The sequence below is a fragment of the Stegastes partitus genome, unplaced genomic scaffold (assembly GCF_000690725.1).
Source record: "Stegastes partitus isolate 25-593 unplaced genomic scaffold, Stegastes_partitus-1.0.2 Scaffold329, whole genome shotgun sequence".
Lineage (NCBI taxonomy): Eukaryota > Metazoa > Chordata > Actinopteri > Pomacentridae > Stegastes > Stegastes partitus.
Genome location: NW_007578060.1, coordinates 501,698 through 522,484, shown reverse-complemented (window position 1 = coordinate 522,484; position 20,787 = coordinate 501,698). Strand labels below are relative to the sequence as shown.

The following is a 20,787-nucleotide window of genomic DNA, read 5'->3' as shown; positions in this document are numbered from 1 at the left end:
TTTTTTCTTTTTCCAGCTGAGCCTCACCCACCTCAAACCGCCGAGAGCAGCTGGTGTTGTTTGATATTGTGAGTGTGTCTGCAGCTGTGGGTGTGTGTGGTCTGTGTGTGTCATGGCGGCTAAATGTAGACGACTATTGTAGTCGAATCTGGCACAAAGACACTTCTGAGTTCAGCACAGGTGTTTGTTCGTCTGGCCGGATGTCTGTGGACAGATTTATGTATTTTTTTTGTCAATACTGGAGTGTCACAGGTGCAGACAACTTCACAGGTGTGGAGTTGGAATCAAAATGAAGAAGTTTAAGATTAGTGTGGTGCAGCCAAATTAGACGGTCGCTGATCTTCAAACTTCACTTGATCTCCACCGTTTTGTGACTTGCAGTGCTACCACACTGATCAAATCCACAGGCAGACGTTTAAATGTGTGACATTGTGGAAGGTGTTTCCTGCTGCTGTAGACGTCTCAAGGACCACATTTAGCCACGATGACCCACAGACTGACTTTTGCAGCTTGCAAACATACTCTGATGTGAAACTGCCAAAAGGGTTTTAACTTTGAAAGACTTTTTAAAAGGATGTTTGGGTTCAAATTAGTCACAGGTAATTGTAAAAAATAGGATTCAGGGCTTTTAAATGACCAACTGAGCCACTTTCATCCAGCACTGTTGTGATAATATGATGTTTTAGCTTGAATACATGCGTTCATGCTGCAAAGACAAAGCAGGAATCATCAAATGAGCCTCATGATTTTAGCTCCGCTTCTACTCCGCTAAAATGAATATATAATCCAAGTTGCTTGTTGGTCAGCTGGAGGAAAATCCCAACAAATCTACAACATCATTTCTGAACAAATACGTGCTCAAACACTTTGTCATTTCATCCCTTGATGGAGCTCAGTGTCCAACTTTGGCCTTCGGTAATGTCCCCTCATTGGGTTGTCACATAACAATAAGAACATTGGTGGGTTGTGAGTGTCTGTATGTTCAGAGTCATTTATATAAGTTTAAACTGTTTTATTGCAGCTTTTTTTTCAAGTGATTGGAGAAGATTTAATCAGGGAAAAGGCTTTTTATCCACTCGTGCTTCACTTTAAATAACTGCAAAGAGACGTAGCTCAGATAAAATGAGCAGAAAAGAAGAAATGTTTTAGTTGATAAACAGGTTCCTTCTGTTTTTTTGTTGAGCAGGTAGGAGTGGGTTTGGAGTCCAAACTGCAGGAGTGGTTCCACCTTCCACAAGACATGGCGAGTCCCCGGTGAGTACGTATGTTTAAGAATGACTCCCATAGCGACTCCCAATCAGTGGTGGATGTTTGAACTCCAGCAGGCACTTCTCATTTTAAAAATAGATATACGGGTTATTCTGTCTCGACTCATCAGGGGCCAAACCGTCTCTAAACTATAGATAAATAAAGTGGTATTTGTGAAATTTTAGATGGACACATCGAGCATTTTCAGAGATTATTTATTTCATTTTGAATCGCCCTTTGACCCACTTTCAGCACTTCTTTTGTTTTTTTTGCACATTGAAATTTGAGGCTCTGTTTTAACAACAATATCTTAGGAACTGTTACAATTAAAAGCCTGAAATTTTCACTGTTATTTCTCATCATGCCATTGATTCAGAATCTGCAATTTTGGACAAACAGATCAAATAATCTCTAATTATGGGTGAGCCATCGATAAAAGTCTCATCTTTGAGCAGACATTATCCCAAATAAGAACAGATCAGGCAGAAGTCACCTGAGATATTTTCTGAACTCTATGTAGTCGCGTGTCACAATAAATCAAAACAAAACCTATGAAATACTTTTCAATATGAAATGCCATAAAAAATGTCATAAAAATGAAAGAAAAAGTTATTTTCATTAAACTTTCGTAACTGTTAGGACAAGTTGTACCGCAAAAAACAAATCCAGGTGTGACAGACGTCTGAAGCTTCTAAAGGTTCTGAATTAATGACGATGATGATGAAAAATAGCAGAGAACATTTCTGGCTTTTATCTTTAATACTTCCTGAGATATTGCAGCTCAAACATAGCCTCAGAATTCAACGAGTGAAAAAAAGGTTCTGAAAGTGGGCTGCGGGCAATCTTTTTGAAAAATGCGTCTTTGAAAATATTTGAAATATAAATCTAAAATTTCACAAATATCTATAAATGAGGGGGTTGGTGCCAAAGTGGGCCAAACCACATTTACTAGTTTTAGAGGAAAATGGGGTCAAGATTTTGTATTAAAAAATAAGCATAAGTGCAAAAAAAGATGAGCAGAAAATGTAAAAATGTAAGATATAAGCATGCACTGTAATAAATAAAAATAGAATTATGTTAGTATTATGGCACAGAGAAGTTGTAATTGCACATTATTGATTGTCAGCTCAAGAAGAAGTGAATAGGATTTAAACAAAATGAATCCAGAGTGACTTTATTGAGTCAGGAATGATTTTCTGTGGCGCTCTGTCGTGCATTTTGGTGGAATGAAATAAATAAGCAAAACTAAACTGACTCATTTGTAGTAGCTGTTAATTTCAAAAATGGTCATTTGTTGTTTTCCTGAACCGACGCTGACGTCTTGATTTGTCCACTATCCAAAGATGCTCAGTTAGCTGTCGTGGAAGAGCAAAGAAAGCGGAGAATATTTCACTTTTAAGAAGGTAGAATCAGAAAATTGGGACTTTTTTTGGTTCAAAAAAATGCCTCAAACTATTAATCAGTTGTTTGGTTAATCGTTAAACTCGAATAAAAAGAAGAAAAACAGGGAATTAGAGGTAAGAACATTAAAATCTACAACCGTACATAAACTGTTTGTCTCTGACAGAGCAGCGATAGCCGTGAGTTTAAATCATTGAGTTAACGGCACACAAGCCTTTACACATGTTGGCTGATCTGGATCGCCGTCGTAAAGTCCAACTAAGTGATTCATGCCAAGTTGTTGAACTCCACAGGACAACATTCGCTGCCAAATGGTCTCTTGTATATGAAAGCATGACGTGTATGCAGGGCTGTGTAGGAATTAAATCAAACTTTACTGTTTACATACATGCAATAAAAGGTTCCCATAATAACGGACATGGAACACTTGGCCTTTAGTCCCAGGTGGCCTCTGATGTACTGAGCAGTTGAGGATGAGAAAGCAAGTTAAACTACAGGTTATTTAAAAGCAAACAACTGATGGACATCACAGCTCTGGACGATAGAGGAAAGCGGTGGAGGCCATGTGTTGCTTTACATTTAAGTTCTGGCAACAGCTTAAATAGCACCAGAAGTGTTGGTCTTTGTGGAGACTCTGGGCTGCTGATTGGACATTTACGGCCTAAACACCATCAACTAGTCTGGACTACAAACTGTGCAACAGGAAGGAAACGCTGGAGTGAAAAGAAATGCATAAATCTGACTTGTAATCTCATCATCAGATTTGTTTGGGTGTGTAAATATCAGTATATATGTTACTGGTTGAGAGTGGATGAAGATGGCACAAAAATGTTCAGGTTCGCCTAAAAAAACAACAACAAAGAAGCGCTTTCAGGATAATGATGTGTTTGTAATGATCCAGCTGCAGCTCTAAACCTCTCCCAGATCAGAGCACAACATGTGAACATTCTCTCTGCAAAGGCTGACTCTGATGAAGTGAAGCAGAACAAAATGAGAGAGTTTTTAGTCCAGACAGTTCAGGCGAGCTCACACTTTGGTCACACTGAATTTTCCTGACTCTTAACTCTCTCTCTCTGCAGCTACGACCCAGACAGCGGGCACGACAGCGGGGCAGAAGACGCCCTGGACTCCGCTCCACCCTTCTGCTTCCTCACTATGGGGATGGGTAAGATCTACCTGCCCCAGCACAACTACCACCACCACGGCGGCCACGGCAACGGCATCCGAGACCCCATCACCAACGGCAACGGCCCCTCCTCGCCCTCGGGCCTCACCTACCCGCTGCCGCCCCGGCTCGGCGTGTGCCTTGACTTTGAGAAGGGGCGCGTCACCTTCTACGACGCCCACTCCCTGCGGCCCCTGTGGGAGGGCCACGTGGATTGCTCGGGCCCCGTGTGCCCGGCCTTCTGCTTCATCGGCGGAGGGGCCCTGCAGCTCCAGGAGCTGGTAGCCAATCGCAACGCCGATCAGACTCCGGTCAGACGGGTGACCATCCAACCCCGAGTCTCCAACATAAACAACAACAACTGATGCCTGATCTGAGGTTGTAATTGGGAATGTATTTGATAATTGTGAAGTATTTACTCAGCTAGAGCGAAGAAAAAAAAAGAAAAAAAGAAGTTAGACATCTCAGCGATTTTTTTGTTTTGTATTTCATTTTCTTGTATAAGAAAACGTTTCTATAGCAACAAATATGCAATGTAATTATGTTTCTTACATTTTTGTTATATGCAGTTTTGCAAGAATTATTGCTTAAGTAGTGTCTGGTGTATCCGGCACTTGATATGTAATGAGATCGTTGATGCTTGCACTTGTAGCCAGGCTATATTGCATACATTTATAAAGCTAATGTAGATACGGCACCACACGATTCTGTCACTCCCGTAGAAGCTTTTACGTCCTTAATGTTTCCCTTTTGTCTTAGAGATATGAACATTATGTGAATATATATATATAAAAAAAGAAAAAAACACAAAAGCCTAGACTATTTTATTGCATCTATAACTAAATCTGTGTTGAACCACAGCTAATGCTAGTCACTCAGCCGTTACGATCCCGACCAAAGTTGTTGTTTTTCTGGGATGTAAATGCGCTAAATTAGAGGTAGAGAGGAACAATGAGGCAATACTGTAATTAGAAGCTCCAATTATACCTCTGATGCACAGCTAATCACTAGTTTCCACAGTTCTGTTTGTGCATTGCTGTTTTTGTATTTCAAATATGTGAGTCTGATGATGTCTGTGTGTGTGTGTGTGTGTGTGTTTTATCCCCTGTGTGCACGGGAGCGTGTGGTCTGACTGATAACAGCGCCGACCGGCTGACGGTATAAAGTTGTTTCCTCGCAAACAATACTTTCTTTTCTTTTTTTTGGTTGTTGTTTTTAACCTCGCTTGATTGTAAGTTAATGAGCCGCGCCTCTTCTGAAAAGAAAAGCAGATTAACTCCATGTAGAACTTCACCTGCTGGCAGAATGTTTGCTAAAGAAAAATGGATTAAGGAAATAAACACGGAATAAATTCAAATTGTTTAAATTACAAAACAAACTTCTGTTTCTTCTTTTTTTTGTTGTTCGGGATCTCGACTCTGTGGATGAATCGTTGGCACAGTTTGGCCACTAGGGTGCAGCAAGATACAAGAAAACACTGCAGGCTTGTTTTAACCTCATCTGAACGCACTGCAGGTATTGTAGGGATCAGAACTTTTTTTTTTTTTTTCTTCTGGGAAAGATTGGACCCATTGTCATTGTGATATTTGTGAGAGAACACTGACAAACATAGATATTGATATGTGTTGTTTAAATCCAGAAAAAAATCTCTAATTTTCTCTTAAATTCTAGATTAGCTCATATATATTTCATTAAACGTGTGCCACCTGCTTGTCCTGTTATAGCTTTGCTTAAACTGAAGGTAGTTCTGTTTTAGTTACTGCTTGAGGACTGTGTAACCCACCAATGTTACCATATAATTATATTTCAGTCTGCGATTAATGATTATTTCCATCTTTGCTTCATCTGTTCATGATGTTCGTAATTAATCAGTCGTTTGATCTATAAAATGTCAGAAAATGGTGAAAAATGGTCATGTAATGTTTCCCAAAGCCCAAGATGGCGTCCTTGGATGTCTTGTTTTGTCCAGAACACAAAGATACTCAGTTAATGGTCACAGTAGAGCAAAGAAACCAGAGAATGTTCACATTTAAGAAGCTGGAAACAGAGACTTCAAACTATTAGTCATGTTGATTAATTCAATAGTTGACAACTTCGATTCCTCGTGTGCAGCTCTAATGATGCTAATACAAAAAGCAAAAAGAAGAAAAACAGGGGATTAGAAGTAAGAATCGCTGACATATTAACCTATAAAAACCTATAACCGTATATAAACTGCTTCACTTTGACAGAGCAGCGATGGCCACGATCATAAATCATTCAGTTAACGGCACACAAGCCTTTACACATGTTGGCTGATCTGGATCGCCGTCGTAAAGTCCAACTAAATGATTCATGCCAAGTTCAGAATAACGTTCGTTGCCAAATGGTCTCTTGTATATAAAGGAATTACGTGTAGGAATTACCAGTAAATCAAACTTTACTGTTTACACACACGCAATAAAAGGTTCCCATAATAACGGACATGGAGCGCTTGGCCTTTAGTCCCAGGTGGCCTCTGATGTACTGATCGGTTCTGTAAAAGGACGCCACCTATTGGCTAATCGCAACCACATCCAGATTTGGTACATGCCACAAATACCTCCAAACGCTGTCATGTTTGGCCTCTTCTGATAGGAAACAACAGGCGTGTGGAGTTTTCCGCATATCAAAAATAATACGTCTTCCTATGAGATTCCTGCTGAATGAAACACCCCGGGTCAGAGTAATGAACGGCTGAGGACCATCTGCTTTTGATAGCGATATTAACACCTCACATGTGCAGGCACTTAGCATTCCTTATGTAAATGTAATGTAAATCGCCCGAGTTTACCTTTTATGAGCTTCAATACGAAAATCCACATATGTGTTTAATTGGACCCACATTCAAGGGGGAAACTGTACGGGGATTTGGGTCTGCCTCGACCACAAAGGGAAAATAAAAACGGAGAAAGAAAAGAGAGGAGAAAAAAAAATAATAAAGCACACAGCCTTGACACAAGCCAAGGTTCTTTCTTAACATCCTAATACACCCAGATAAAAAAATACTGCTTCCAAAGGGAGGTTTAGCTCTGATCCCCAATGATATAGAAGAAGTGGAATGTACTGTAAAGCATGAATACAGTACCGCACAACCCTCCGCCCGCCCCCTTGTGCTCGCTGCACCTCTCTTCTTTAGTCCAAATCTGTAACAGATTGGGTTTAGTCTGACTGGAGGTATGCAGCCACAACACCACATGTAGGGGTCTGCATAATCCCTCCACCGAGTATTAAGCACACAGCATGGGCATTCTTTTAAAGACCCGGCAGGAATTACCAATACATAATCTCCATGATCATCATTTAGTATAGCTGAGGCAGGAGAACAGAGGAGGAGGAGGAGGGGGGGTCGTCTGAACCTATGAAGGATCTCGGAGCCATATACAATCTGTGTGCGGTGCCATCTGGAGAACACATAGGACAGAGCCCGCTGGAATCCGCTAACCCGACTGTCTTAAACAACATGGAGCTAAACCGCACGTTCAAAAAGACCTGATCTGTTTGTTGAAGGCACAGTGTGGCTTCTGCAGCCTGGAGTGAAATGCGTGGTTTATGGGGGGGGACCAGCCCGATGCTATTTTCGCTGAGTCAAAAACTGAGGCCTGTAGTTGGAACTAAGCGGGCAGCGGGCGAAACAAAACAGAAGCCGTCAGTTTGATGCTAGTTCAGGATGCAAGCTCGAAAGTTTGACTCGAGGAGGCCGATTAATTATTCATCTTCACAAGGATGGACCCCTACATTAAAATCACAACAGGCGATGATGCTCATGTCGCCGGTAACCCGCTCCCTCTCCGTGTGCGACGGGGTTATTTCGCGGCAACAATTGAATCACGTCGCCTGTTTCTTTCACCGAGTTCGCTCCGCCTGTAAACTCAATAACGTCACCTTGACATTATTCTTCCAGACTGCTGAAACATTTATGTGTCTCTGTTCTCGTGCGTCCATCCGAGTCTGAATGGCATTAATAATATACAACTTCCTGCTTTTATCACATTGATAATCTGAATCGAGGTAGAAGGGGAAAAAAATCAATCAGCTAAATGTTGGCTAAGAGGATTTGAGGGGCATAGCGGGGCCATCTTCCTTCACTATAATAAATGAGGGGTGACAGTAATGCGAGGCGGAGCCCATATGGTCACATACTGTAACCCGGTGCACTGGAATCGTGAGAGACGACACACGAGGCTAATTCAGTTTAACATTTACACTCCGGTGACTACTCTATTGGATTTGACTACTACACTTTGTTTTCTCCGTTTAAATCATGCAGCGGGTATTATGCAACGACCATGTAGTGCATTTTGCAAAGCACAGTTGTACAATTAAAGCATCTTCTCACATCGAACGCTGCAGAACGAGGGCAGGTCGGGGAATGCACATACTCCAGCTTTGTTAAATGAGAGGCCTGGCTGGCTGCTAAACGCACAGCAGGCTGCTTCCTCCTGTTTCCATTCTTTATGCCAAGACAGTGGTATTAATCTTTTAATCTGACTTCTGGCAAGAAAGTAAATAAGTTGCAAGAACTATTTCTTTAACTAACAAAGAATGTGCAAGTCTCGTCCCGGTTCACCGGTTCTGACCTATAAAATTCTGTCTTTTGAATCAAGCGAGTGAAGCAGACCGAACTATATCACAGAGCTTTTGGCCCAAATGTGTAACTTTAAGGCTGGCGCGACTTCAGATATATGTCTGTAACTTAACAACGTGGATATTACTGTTTCCATAAAACCAAGGTGTGGGATAGCGTTATAGCGAGACTAATGACACTAAATTCTTTGTACCAAATGGCGTGAGCAGGTGTGGGGCCGCTGCATGCGTGGTTAGAAACCATGATTCTGGATTGAGCTTTGTGACACATCCACTCAGCGAGGCAGTCAGTCAGTCGAGATGCGGCGCACTTTGAGTGGTTTTTCCGCCGAGGTCAAACTTGCTGAGTCGGACCTCAATATCCCCCGCACAGTAAAAAATTCCAGGTCTCCGAAAAAGTGAAAGGCAAGTCAAATCAGTATGTCAACAGGGGATGTGTAAACCACACGTTTCCTGGACGGCTCTGTCAGGCCCAGCTGTGCATACATCACGGCCTGCGTGCACCGTTAAAGGAAAGACAGGACGAAGGGAAATAGAGAAAGAAAACAGGCAGACGTGGAGTAATTGACACCAACAGACATACACAGAACATGAAATGGAGGCGGGGGAGTCGGCGTTTGATCTGGAAAAAAAAAGAAAAAAGCAGTCCGACCACCTCTCTGAAGTCTAACGGCTCCTCGGTCCTATCTGTTACCGTGTCAATACCTCGCCACAGCCCACCCTGACCTCCCTGTCCGTCCCTCCTCAGCGTCCAGATGCTCACCCCGTGACGAGGTGAAAGGTTGGCAGGTGCCTGGAGGAGCAGCGAGGAGCCTCGGGGTTAGGTTTCTGGGAGGTCAAGCAGTCGCGGAGTTTGAGCGGAGCTGGGCTGGCGGGGGCAATATGGCAAGTGTCCAAGATGGACGGGAGACACAGTCTGGCCTAATCAACTTCATTTATGGGTAATGACAGACAGCCCCGCCCGCCTGCCCGCCTCAGGGAGCCACAATCAGCTTTTAGGGTATTACCCACTGCCCACCACAAATCCGTAATCCTTGAATCCTTGACCTTCAGCATTTCGACGTAAAGTCACAAATGGCGTCCCCGAATTTGCTCCACAACGGATAGTGAAATAAAAAAGCAGCTGCACCTTTCAAACGCCGGTCATTGCACAATAGCTTAACTCTGCAGCCTCTTTAGATGTATAATTACTTTGTAGAATGAATCGATGACGTATGGATCCGTGTTCCGATGACTGAATCCATGTGATTTCTCTGATCATGCAAAGCAAAAGGACTCCGACCCTGAACGCCAGACCTAATCTGGTGGAACAAGAAAGGACATTATCCGCATAATGAGACACCAAAGGCAAAAATCTTGTATGCAGTCAGTGATGCTTGCATTCATCGACTGGACTTAATGAGTTTTTGTATGTGAGTCCATGTTCAGTTCGGCATGTTTGGCTATGTGATACGTGCTCCGGTGTAGCCATAGCTGCCTCTGTACATCACCGATTCAGTTTTCCACACTGGGATCAATGTGGCCGGATACATGTCGTCCTCACAGCTGTGCACCACTAAGACTGAATTCACCTATACTGGAGCATCTCCCTCAGCTCTATCAGAGGGAAACCATATAGTGAGCAGGTGAGACTGCTGGACAGAATTCCCCTCTTCCTCCAATTACCATCCATTATGCAAGACGAGGTCAGTTTATTTCAGTCTAGACATGTAGCCCTTCATCATCCGCCCCTTGCTGTGTACACAGCACTGACCCACATTAATACATTTATAATCAATACCTCCTCAGGTCCCGTGTGCAGACTCGACTATCAGATGTTGAAGGAAATTGTGCAGTCCAATTTAAAAAGGCCCGCGGGGAACGTTCATAACCATGTGCCAATTAGTTCCACTGTCAATAATGGTAATGCTAAAGGACATTGTGTTTCAGGGTGAGAGGAGAGAATGGACGGAGGGAGGAGGGAGACATCATCAAGCTTATGCCCGTTGTTCATTGTTAATGGCTGTTACACTGACAAGAAGCATTTGATCAGACACGCACACACATATTGTGGGCCGTGGACGTGGCTGAGGGGGCTGCGTTATGGGGCAGAATTACACAAGTCGTGAAGATAATAAGTAATGACGTCTTATAAAGGTCAACAAACAAAGCACCAGTGGGACAAACACAGGCGGCGTGATGAGATTCATTAGGACAGGACTGAGAGCGTAAAGAGAGAGAAGGAAGGGGACGAGGGAGGCGCATTCCTCCCCCGTCTCGCTGCGTCCGTCACAGCAGCAGCTGAAACAGGTGTGTCTCTTTACACAGGGCACCGAGGGCAGGACAAGTGCTATTCTCACATGGTTCAGGCTGGTCACACTTGACCACAGCCTGACCTTACAGCCACCTGAGCAGGCCAAGACTTCAGCAAGGAGGCCCTAAGCAGCACACGGGTCCCACAACTATTATCTGAGCAATTTAATGCAGACTCTCACCGTCCCTAAATGATCTTGACTCGGGGATATTTATGAGCTTATCAGTGTCAAATCTTTCAGGGGCCCTGCTTTGGATTCTGGACCCCTGATGAGAAGTATCAACGGGTTCTCCACCCTGATGCATCTGCTTTGACTCGTGGTCACCTCAGCTGTCTGCGAGGCCTCTCCTTAAACTTGCAAAGTCATCCAACAAACTCTGCTTTGCTCGAATACGATCTGAATCAGAATCAGCTTGATCGGCCAAGTATGAGAACACATACGAGGAATTTGACTCTCTTTGCTCTCAAGGTGCTCGCATGAAAAACAACGAGTTCAAGGAAGGAAAGCGAGTGTTTAACTGCTTTGAGTCAAGTGTCAGGTGTGTGTCAATGAGTGTGTTTAAATTGAAGGAACTGTGTGGAGTCTAACAGTTACTAAAACTTTATCGACACTGTAAAAAAAAATACCCAAACAAACTGTAAAACTGTGGAAACTTGCCAAAACAAAGTGACATACTTAAAAAACAGTCTAGTTTAATGGTCAAACACTGTATTAAAAGGAAGTACAGTGTAAAAATACAGCAGCTGGAGGTTCAGACAGTTACATTTTTTTTAGTTTTTCATACACATAATTTTCCCCCTGAAATAACAGCAGATATCTGTTAAATAATTATGTATATTGCTGGTTTAAATAATGTAAAAATAGTGCAATTTTGAGGTCAAACGCTGTAATAGAAGGAAGTACAGTATAGAAATACAGCGGTTTGATGTTCAAACTGTTAAATTTTATTTTTATTTTGACCATTTTTCAGTTCTTCATACACATAATTTTTTTTTCTTCCTAAATAACAGCAAATATCTGTTAAACAATTAGATATTTTGCTGGTTTAAACAATGTAGAAAATAGTGCAATTTTCAGGTCAAATACTGTAAAAGAATGAATTACCATTTATGAAAACACGGACCTTTAATGTAGATATTATTTACAGTTAGGACAGTTTTTATTTGTTTTTTTTTTTAAAGGGCAAATGTGTAAATTGCTCCTTTTTGGGGTGATTTTACTGGTTATTATCTGTCTCATTTAACAAAACTGTAAAATATTAGAAAATAGTTTTTTAAAAAAAACTTAAAAATGTTCTTTTTTTTTGGCAGCGTACACGACTCAGATGGACGAGCAGAGGGCGACGGTTGCTGCGATGAAACATTAACAACGTGGTATATAGTATATTCAGTAGTGGTTCAGGGGTAGGGATTCAAAACGAGTTGTTCCCGTCATCTTCAGAGACAAGAAACCATTTATGCATCTGGTTGTTTTCAGAGTGCCAACAACAAGATGCGATTTGGAACATGTAGGGTTTGCAGGGAGAGCGCTGAAGCGGCCATCTTGGATTTGAAAAAAGCCAGACTCAAGTCCCAAAATGAACATGTGAGACTTGGCCTTGATTCACCTCATCTGCCTCCAGATGTGACTTAGGACGAGATTCAAGCCTCGAGTTCTGATGTGGTGACAGCAACAGATATAGCAGCAGGGCGAAGCGACATAGCCAGTGATTTCAATTCAGTTTTTTTAATTATGCAAGATGGGCATATTTGGCACGAGTGGGCGTATTTAATAATGAATCAGCTAATTTTAGGACGGTACTGCTTGTTCTCAGCTAAAACACACAGCTTTGTATGGAGGATGTTCAAGCACTTTGTCGTGTTGGAGCTCCTCATGAATCCCACTAGACTTGCTTTTTGCCTCTCTGGTGAAAATCCCATTTCTCTTAGCTCGGACGGTGTTATTTTATACACCAGAAAACATATCATGATTAAAATAAACGGTCCGTGTGGGGACTTCACAGATGTGCACATTCAAGAGAAAGCGAGCAGGAAGAGATGAAGCTCTAAAGATGTAACTCCAATAACGGGAGATGACATTTCAGGGGTTAAATCAACAACCTGAGAGCAACTTTAAACTCGATTTGCCTTTTTGTTTCCGTTTACGATGGCCGATGTGGGTGCTGTGAGGTGGAGCAGCATTTACTTCTGTGCTCCTATTTTTAATTATTCCTGACTAAACCTAGCATAATTGATTTTTTTCATCTTGCTTCATAAACTTCTCCTGATTCTCATGCGGTCAACTCAACAACTTAACAAGTCCATTCAGTCTTCATGTCTCACTGTGCTCCTCAAATTTTGTAAAAAAAAACAAAACACCATAAAGGTTGTGCAAATCACTGAGGTGAATGTTTTTTCCACAGCCCAAGCAGATTTTTGAATCCAGCCACAAACAGCACCTGTTGATCCTGCAGCATCGTGTATGTGTGTGTGTGTGTGTGTGTGTGTGTGTGAGTGTGTGTGTGTGTGTGTTTGATTATGATCTCTTTGTGTGATCGCCAAGTGATGGATTAATTTAGCAATTAATTCTGCCTCAGTGATCGTAGACGCACTGGTAGCTCCTGCTCTGCCTCAGCTCTCTCTATTTTTACGACTCTATTCTGTGATTTCTGCTCCTGCTTTGTAACTACTGAGACTTAAAATGTGGAAAGGATTAAAAGAAAGTAAAGTGAAAGTAAAATCAAAGAGCTTTGAGGAATTTCTTGTGTCTACATTGCAAAATATCTGATAAATTATTCCCTGAAGTTGGATCCTGAATCAATCTGAAGTGAGAAACAGAGCATGCTGTTCCAACGAAACGCTTTCATCAACAAAGCCTAAACTGCTTTTTGTTAACGTCTAGGTTTGCTGATGAGGCTCAGTCGGTTTACCTGAGCTTTTTAAACCGCTCCGTCTGCGTGTTTGGGCTCCGGGACACGTATCGCTTCTCGCTCCTCCACCATCAACATCCCGGCATGGACACGGTGACGCACTTTAAGTCACTCTTTCCTTTTTACAAACACATCTGAACACACATCTAATGACAACATAACACACAGCTATGGTCTCCAGCTCAGGAAACAGAGGCTTCCTGTTTTTGAATCCAAGCTCTATTGTTATCTTAAACAGCATTTGACAGCACACACACTCACACACACACGCTCTCTCTCTCCTTCTGTCTGGTTTTCTTTGCTTCTCCAGCTCTTGCTTCACACACTTGAGATATTACACAATTATTATCTATCCAAATCTTGATCCCCATATAGCTCTTTACCAGCACACATTCTTATCTGGACCTTTCACTCTGCTAATATTGACAAAGCCGGAGAGATAGAGTCAACACAACTCTGCATTACCACTTTTCCTGTTTTATCTATGCCTCTTATCTTTGCTCTCTGGCTGGAGTCACACAGTCACTCCTATTTCTGCACTTGAGGCTCAAGTATCTCCTCCGCCATCACTCCGTCTCCTCCGATCCCTCTCGCACACAGTGTGTGGTTTTTTTTTTTTCTTTTTTCATTCCCTCCACCGACACTGCTATTTTCTTCACTTTCTCCATATTCACTCCCCCGTTGTGGGAACCGAGGTGCTGCACGGAGCCCGTTGTGCAGCTGAAGGTGTTAGAGGGGGATTGAAGCAAAAGTCTGGATAAGCAACAGCTGGATTTAATGCACCATTAAGGTCACTGGTTGTTCAAGCTGCACCTGCAAATCCCCTGATTTCACCCCCGCTGTCTGCTCCCTCCCTCGCCTCATTTCTCTGCTGCCCTCTCCTCTTTCGTCCACATACTTGGCCACCCCTTCTTTTCATTCCTGCTCCTCTCAGCTTTCCCTCTCTTGTCCTGTCAGCTATGAAATCCCCCCCATCCACCCACCCCTGCTTCTCCTCTCTGGTTCTTTATCAAAAAATGCTGCTTCTGCTGCCTCACTCGTCTCTCCTACTCTGGTACCCTACATCCCTCTTGTTTTTGTTTTCCTCTGCCACATCCCCCTCTTTTCTCTCTTTTGCTCTCATTCTCTCGGTTTCAGGCCCCTCCTGCTCGCAGGCTGTTGTGTTGTGTCTGCCAGGCCTTCTCGGCTGGAGCGCAGGTTTCCTGAGTACTGGAACGGAACAGGAGCTGGCAGGGAGACACACTGAGAAAAGCCAGCTCCGCCGTTCCCACTGAGCGTCACACACCGCCTCGCGCTGCTGCTCATACCGATGCATTCCAGGCAACGCACGCTAGCTGTGATGTATGTAATGATGCAGCGTTGTCATGGGCGATCCCACCTGACTTCAGGTTATCGCAGCGACTTGACCTTGAATGACTGATAGTATAATTTTTTTTTTAAAAATTTTAAAAAAAAGCATTATTTGAGTTGATTCTGAGGCTTTTTTTTGCATTTATTGTGGCATTTAGTGGAAAAACAAGTGACACATAGGCATTAATTTACTCGGATCACAGGTATTTTGATAATCAGTTAGTAAATTCTGTTGTTTTTCTACATTTTATTCAATTCAAGAGCTTCAGTAAAAAGCAACTTCTATAAATCCAGTCGCTTTCCTCTGAAGCTCCCAGAACCGCCCTGACCTGGATAGCTGGGAATTTGCACAGACACTTTATACAGTTGGTTATTTGTTTGTTATCGCTGGGTTTTGTGAATGTTAAGATGTCATTGTGCGCTGACAAGACTTGATGGCTTTAATTATTAGGTCATTAAAAGCTTAATAAGGCATTTAATGAAACAATCATCAGTCACATCTCCTTGTGCTGCAGCTCTTTGTCGGGAAAATGAGATTCGATAAGCGTAGACAAGACAAACAGGCCTTATAACAGCATGTACTGAGGCTGTTTTACAAAAGTGCAAAGCCAGTCCCCGGATGAAATGCTCCGTAATGCAAACCTGGAAACATGATTTTTGATTTCAGTTGCTTAAAATACTTTACACAGCCCACAGCCCTGCAGATCACAGTCTCCATAAACAGAAGAAGCTGGCTTCACCCCTCTGGCAGACGCGCAGACCGTCACTCACACTATTAACACTAATGCAGACAAACATAAACAGCACCATCCTAAGAATAACTCTCCATTTTTCCCCAAAGAATGATGTTTATTTCTCAGCGGCTCTTTAGTGTGTCCCTCTCCCCAGCTAAGTGAATAATGTTTACATCTCCTCCCACTCCCTGATTTCACCCTGGAGAGATGTGCACCCTCTGCACCTGGACAGTTCAGCGGCCTGAACGAACAGACGTGGCCCACAGCACCTCAGGAGACACTGAGATCCGACACCAGCGAGCTCCAGGAGGCCCCCTAATGAAATTGTTGTTGGATTCCTCACTTTGGAAAAGCATTAGTGTTTATGGATGGCTTTTAGCTAGTGCTAATGGTAATCTAATTTTCAAAATGGCTTTCCTAAATGAAGAGGATGACACAGAGAAAGAGTTAGAGGTCTAATGCGTGTTAAAAGCCTTACTGGAGGTCTCATTAAAGACTTGGTTGAAACAAATAGTTTTCTCTCTCTCGGTTGACAGGACACTGATGCTGTTAATAAATCAGACGGCAGTCCAGTGAAGTGTTTTTAATGAAAAACACAGACAGCAACAACATTGAGATTTATGGAGGATATAAAAAAAACAGCACGAGATGTTGTAATAATTAATCTCTACTGATCAGTGTCATCTCACTCCACTCTTAGTCCTCTCTAGTGGTCGATAACTACGTTAAGACAGGAATTACAGAGTATAATATGAATTTAACACACTAACAGTTTGAAAATATATGTAATACATTAATGAATATATAAATAATAGAGCAAGGTTTGCACATAAAATAGTTATTATATGCTGTGAAAGACACAAATGGTGCTCACTATATCGTATTTGAGAACAGAGGTTAAAATGTTTAAAATATATATATTTGCATGTGATTAGAAAAACAGTATGAAATGTTTAAAAACACTAACAAGAAAATCAACCAAAAATGTATTTGGTTTGTTGAAATTTAACCAACTGAACCCCAAAATATGCCAGCAGGTTTGAAAGGCAGGTTATTTATCTAAGAATTACCAAAATAACATCTGAAAGAATTCTCAGCGACTCTTGACCTGCTGTTCAATTGGAACACTTAACTAAATCCAAACCTAAAATTACAGCAACCACTTTTTTCTGTGTGTCTCATAAAATAAAAAAAAATAAAAAAAATAAAACATTTGCTCTAAAAAGATTCTGCAAAAACCAAAAAACTCTGTCCTCCACGCTACAACCGATACGGCATAAGTAACTTTGCTGGGGTCAACAGTGACATGATAAAAATTCAACAACTTTTCAAGTGAACTGGAGGCTTTGCTCACACAGAGCTGATTGGAGGCAAATATGGACAAATTAAAAATGTAAGTAGTAAATAATCTACAGTATTTGGAGTCTCCAGTGTGTTTTCCAGTACTGGTAACAACTGTGGGCACTTAACAAAATGTTGTGCATGTAGGTTCCATTTTTTATTTTTATTTTTTTCAATTTCTATCTAAATAAATAATTTTTTAAAAAATCACTTTTGTGCTTCTTTTTATACAATTTAAAGCATTTAAATATTTTTTTTTAGTTATCCCTATGTTCAACCAGGGTTATTCTGCTTCTGTAGAGGTGCGGGACTTTATATTGCGGAGAAAAGTGAGCTAGAAATGTGCCAGGAGCCAAAAATGAACAGAAGTTTGTTTGGGTTTCAGAGCGACATTACGGGAACTACATTTCCCAAAACGCATCACGGGGTTCTACGTCATCAAGCTGCGCAGAGCTGAGGTGGCGTTAGACGGGAGGTAAACATATCGGATTGTTTCGTTTACAGGTTTATTCAAATACACTCTTCTGAAACAAATTACGAATTTAACCGAAGCTTTTGTGAGGCCGGTCGGTCGCTATCACCCACCTGCCATTTGTCTTCTTCGTTTGCTGTAGTTCGGGAGCTAACACTTTAGGGATATGCTAACGCTAAGCTAAGCTAATTGAATGGGTAAGCCTCTAAGCTGTCGTGTTTCTGTGTCAGGTTGTTCGTCTGGCGGCTCACCTGGACTCCCGTCGGCAGCTTTCATCATGACTAAACTTCTGCAGTGGCTGTTCGGTGTGGCGGTGGTGCTCGCTGTTTGGGCTCTGGTCTCCTTCGACCTGCTGGACCTGAGCCTGCCGCGGCCGTACAGAGAGGCGGCCTGGCCGATGCCTCTCTACCTGCTGGTGTCGTTGGGCTGCTACTCGCTGGCCACGGTGGGGTACCGGGTGGCCACGTTCAACGACTGCGAAGAGGCAGCGAAGGAGCTCCAGGAGCAGATCAAGGAAGCCAGAGAGGACTTGAGGAAAAAGGGGTTGAAGATGTAGGACTTTAAGAGGAACTTTGCAGACTGAGAGGACCGCTGTGTTGCTTGAAAGTGTTTTGTTTAGGTTGTGTGAAAGGTTTTGGATGAAACTGGACTCTGAACTGACACTGTGCTGAATGTTTGAGGATGTGAATATGAATCATGGCAACCCTTTGTACTGTTTTGTCAGTTTCCTGTTTTGTTTTGATGATATTTTCTTCAGAAAATGACATAAAAAGCCCAAATGTTTTTTTCTTTCTTGGTTGTGCATAAATAACAACAACGTGAACCTTTTAAGATTTGCACATTTTATACAGCTCCTTTATAAAGTGGCTGAATTACACTGAACAAAAACACAAAGCCAGCATGTAGTATTTTATTAAATTCTATCTATTCTGTGGAAATAAACAAATGGCAGCTCTACAAAAGAATATAAATTAGGAAATAACCACCCTAAATGAAACAAAAATTGATACAACTGGCTAAATTTGAACTTTTCCTCTGCCACGAAAGGAACCCATTCACATGCTGCAGATGTATATTTGTTCAGCGTATATTCAAACACATCTTAAACCAGAAAAAAGTGAACGCAAACTGTGCTGTCTCTGCTCGGAAACTACACACAGCTGAGTTCTTGTCACTGTGATGCTAAAACATCATCTGTAACCAGTTGCTGTTCGCTGAAATGCCAGCGAACGAAACCCAAAGGTCACATCGCAACAGTCTGACTAAAGACTGTTTCCACTGAGGATTGTGGGATGCTATCAATCGCTGGGCTCCGTAGCAGTCCTACACAGGCCAGACCTTGTTGTGTGCGTCTGGAGATTGTTGCCTGTCAGTGTGAAGGCCTAGATTTTTATCTGTAAAGAAGTGTACATTCCATTGTCCAATTTCAGAGTTGTGCCCTGAGGGGAGATTGCTGGGAATTAATTAAATGGGAATCTATTTTTCTTCAGTTTCCTACAAGTGTATGTGTGTTTTGTGGGTCGGGAGCCGGGAGGTGCGCTCGCGTCAACGATGCATTCCTTCTCCGAGCATAACCCACATGGCCTGAGGGTTTATGTCAGCTGTTCAATGCCTCCCTCTATGTACGAGACAGATCTCTTTTGTCTCGTGTTGTAGTTAACGACATGAAATATACATTATACAGCGTTTCCTTTTCTCTCCCCCCGCAGAGGTTGGTTTCAGAAGTCAGAAAATGTAAGCTAAGTATTTCGTTGTGTAGTAATGCGATGTTGGCAGTTACAGTTCTTTTGTGTGAGCCCTTAAAGGCTGCCTATGCTCATTTTCCGCGAGTCCCTGCTGTGCACAAACAAAGCGTAGCCAGGCCAAAGGCATCATTATAGGGCTTCAAAAGCTCCCATAACTTCTGAACAAATGCAAAAGAGTTGGCAGTTCTCTGTGTGCAAGCTCTGCCTGTTGTGCCGTTTTGGCTGCAGCCCCATCATGCTTTGCAACGTCACCCACCCTCCACCCCACCCCCCATGAATGTCTGCAAGCTGTTGCTAGAGCAGACTGGATGAAAGACAACCTGTTATTTACCAGAAAATCTTCTACTTTGGCAATTACACCAAAGGCTTCCCTCTGTAGGCAGTTATGCTCTTACTCGCAGCCACATCTGAAATAGTTAATCACTTTTCTTTGTCTTCGTCCGCCCCCGAATCTAACTTTGAACACGTTCGTCTGCGAGCTCTCTCTCTGCACACATCAGATCAGGCCAAATGTTTCACAGGCCATGTACAGTACGTGAACTATATGAATTGTGCAAGCTTTTTTTTTTTTTTGCCTGTTTTTAATCCCTTACTTCAAAACGAACGTACAATGTTAAAGCTTGATCCCAGACTTTAGCATTTACATAACAGCAAGTTTAAGTAGGTGTAATCTGATGCTGAGACAGAGATGTTTATGAAAGCCACCACAATTGACCGTAAATACTCCAGCTTTTTTAAATCTCCATGTGTGCCATTTGCAGCAACGCGAGGCGACTGCCATCACCGCTGCCGTTGTGTGCCGGCTGAGTGGCGGTATTCACAGGAGAGGACGCACCAGATAGAGTACAGTAACATGAAACGCTGAGCACAATCCATATTAATGATCACACAGTAATTCAGTATCTCTGCCTGCCTCTGGCTCCGAGGTGAGAGGCTCGCTCCCCTCGTGAGAAAGCTGCCGAGAGCTGCTTTTGCATTTCAATTGGCTTCTTAAATATTCAGCTTTGTCAACTTTGAGAGCTGTTATTAGGGAGCGTCATTTCAGGAGAATAGCAGAAAACAGGCCTTGAATTGTTACCTGAGCTCTTCGGCTACCAGATGACGGGAAGGAATAAAGCCAAATTGAGAGATGATTATCCTTTGTTGCTGGTTGAAACTTCTGTGGTTTGAGTTCTTTTGTTGTTCCTCGACAATAAGCTTTTATGGAAGAAGATCCCACAAAGCATCGCAGGCATCTATACAATCCTTTAAAAAATAATTATTATTATTGTCTGTGCTGGAGGGGTACTGTATGTAAAGAAGAGTTTTGTTTTTTTTTCTACCAGGGAAAGCAAACAGTTATACAAACCCTATGAATACAGCATTCCTGTTACCTGCATGTACACATCAATGCATTGTCTTGCTGACTGATGTCATGTTGCTTCATACATTGAGTTGAAATTGCTTTTTTTTCTTTTATGCCCGATGACAGTAATTTGTTTTGCCACAGCTCCTTGAAATTTTTTCAGGCAGGACTAAAGTCAA

At 42.3% G+C, this 20,787-nt stretch overlaps 2 protein-coding genes across 2 annotated transcripts; both read left to right on the top strand.

Moving 5' to 3' along the window:
• Nucleotides 1–1,190: 1,190 nt before the first annotated feature.
• Nucleotides 1,191–5,192, top strand: LOC103358768 (tripartite motif-containing protein 46-like). Its single transcript, XM_008283874.1, has 2 exons — nucleotides 1,191–1,254; nucleotides 3,729–5,192. The coding sequence occupies exons 1-2, from the start codon at nucleotides 1,241–1,243 to the stop codon at nucleotides 4,177–4,179; spliced, it is 465 nt and encodes a 154-aa protein (XP_008282096.1). The 5' UTR covers nucleotides 1,191–1,240; the 3' UTR covers nucleotides 4,180–5,192.
• Nucleotides 5,193–17,463: 12,271 nt separating this feature from the next.
• On the top strand, nucleotides 17,464–19,012 carry dpm3 (dolichyl-phosphate mannosyltransferase subunit 3, regulatory). Its single transcript, XM_008283873.1, has 2 exons — nucleotides 17,464–17,521; nucleotides 17,749–19,012. Exon 2 carries the CDS (start codon nucleotides 17,796–17,798, stop codon nucleotides 18,072–18,074), a length of 279 nt encoding a protein of 92 aa, XP_008282095.1. The 5' UTR covers nucleotides 17,464–17,521; nucleotides 17,749–17,795; the 3' UTR covers nucleotides 18,075–19,012.
• The last annotated feature ends 1,775 nt before the right edge of the window (nucleotides 19,013–20,787 follow it).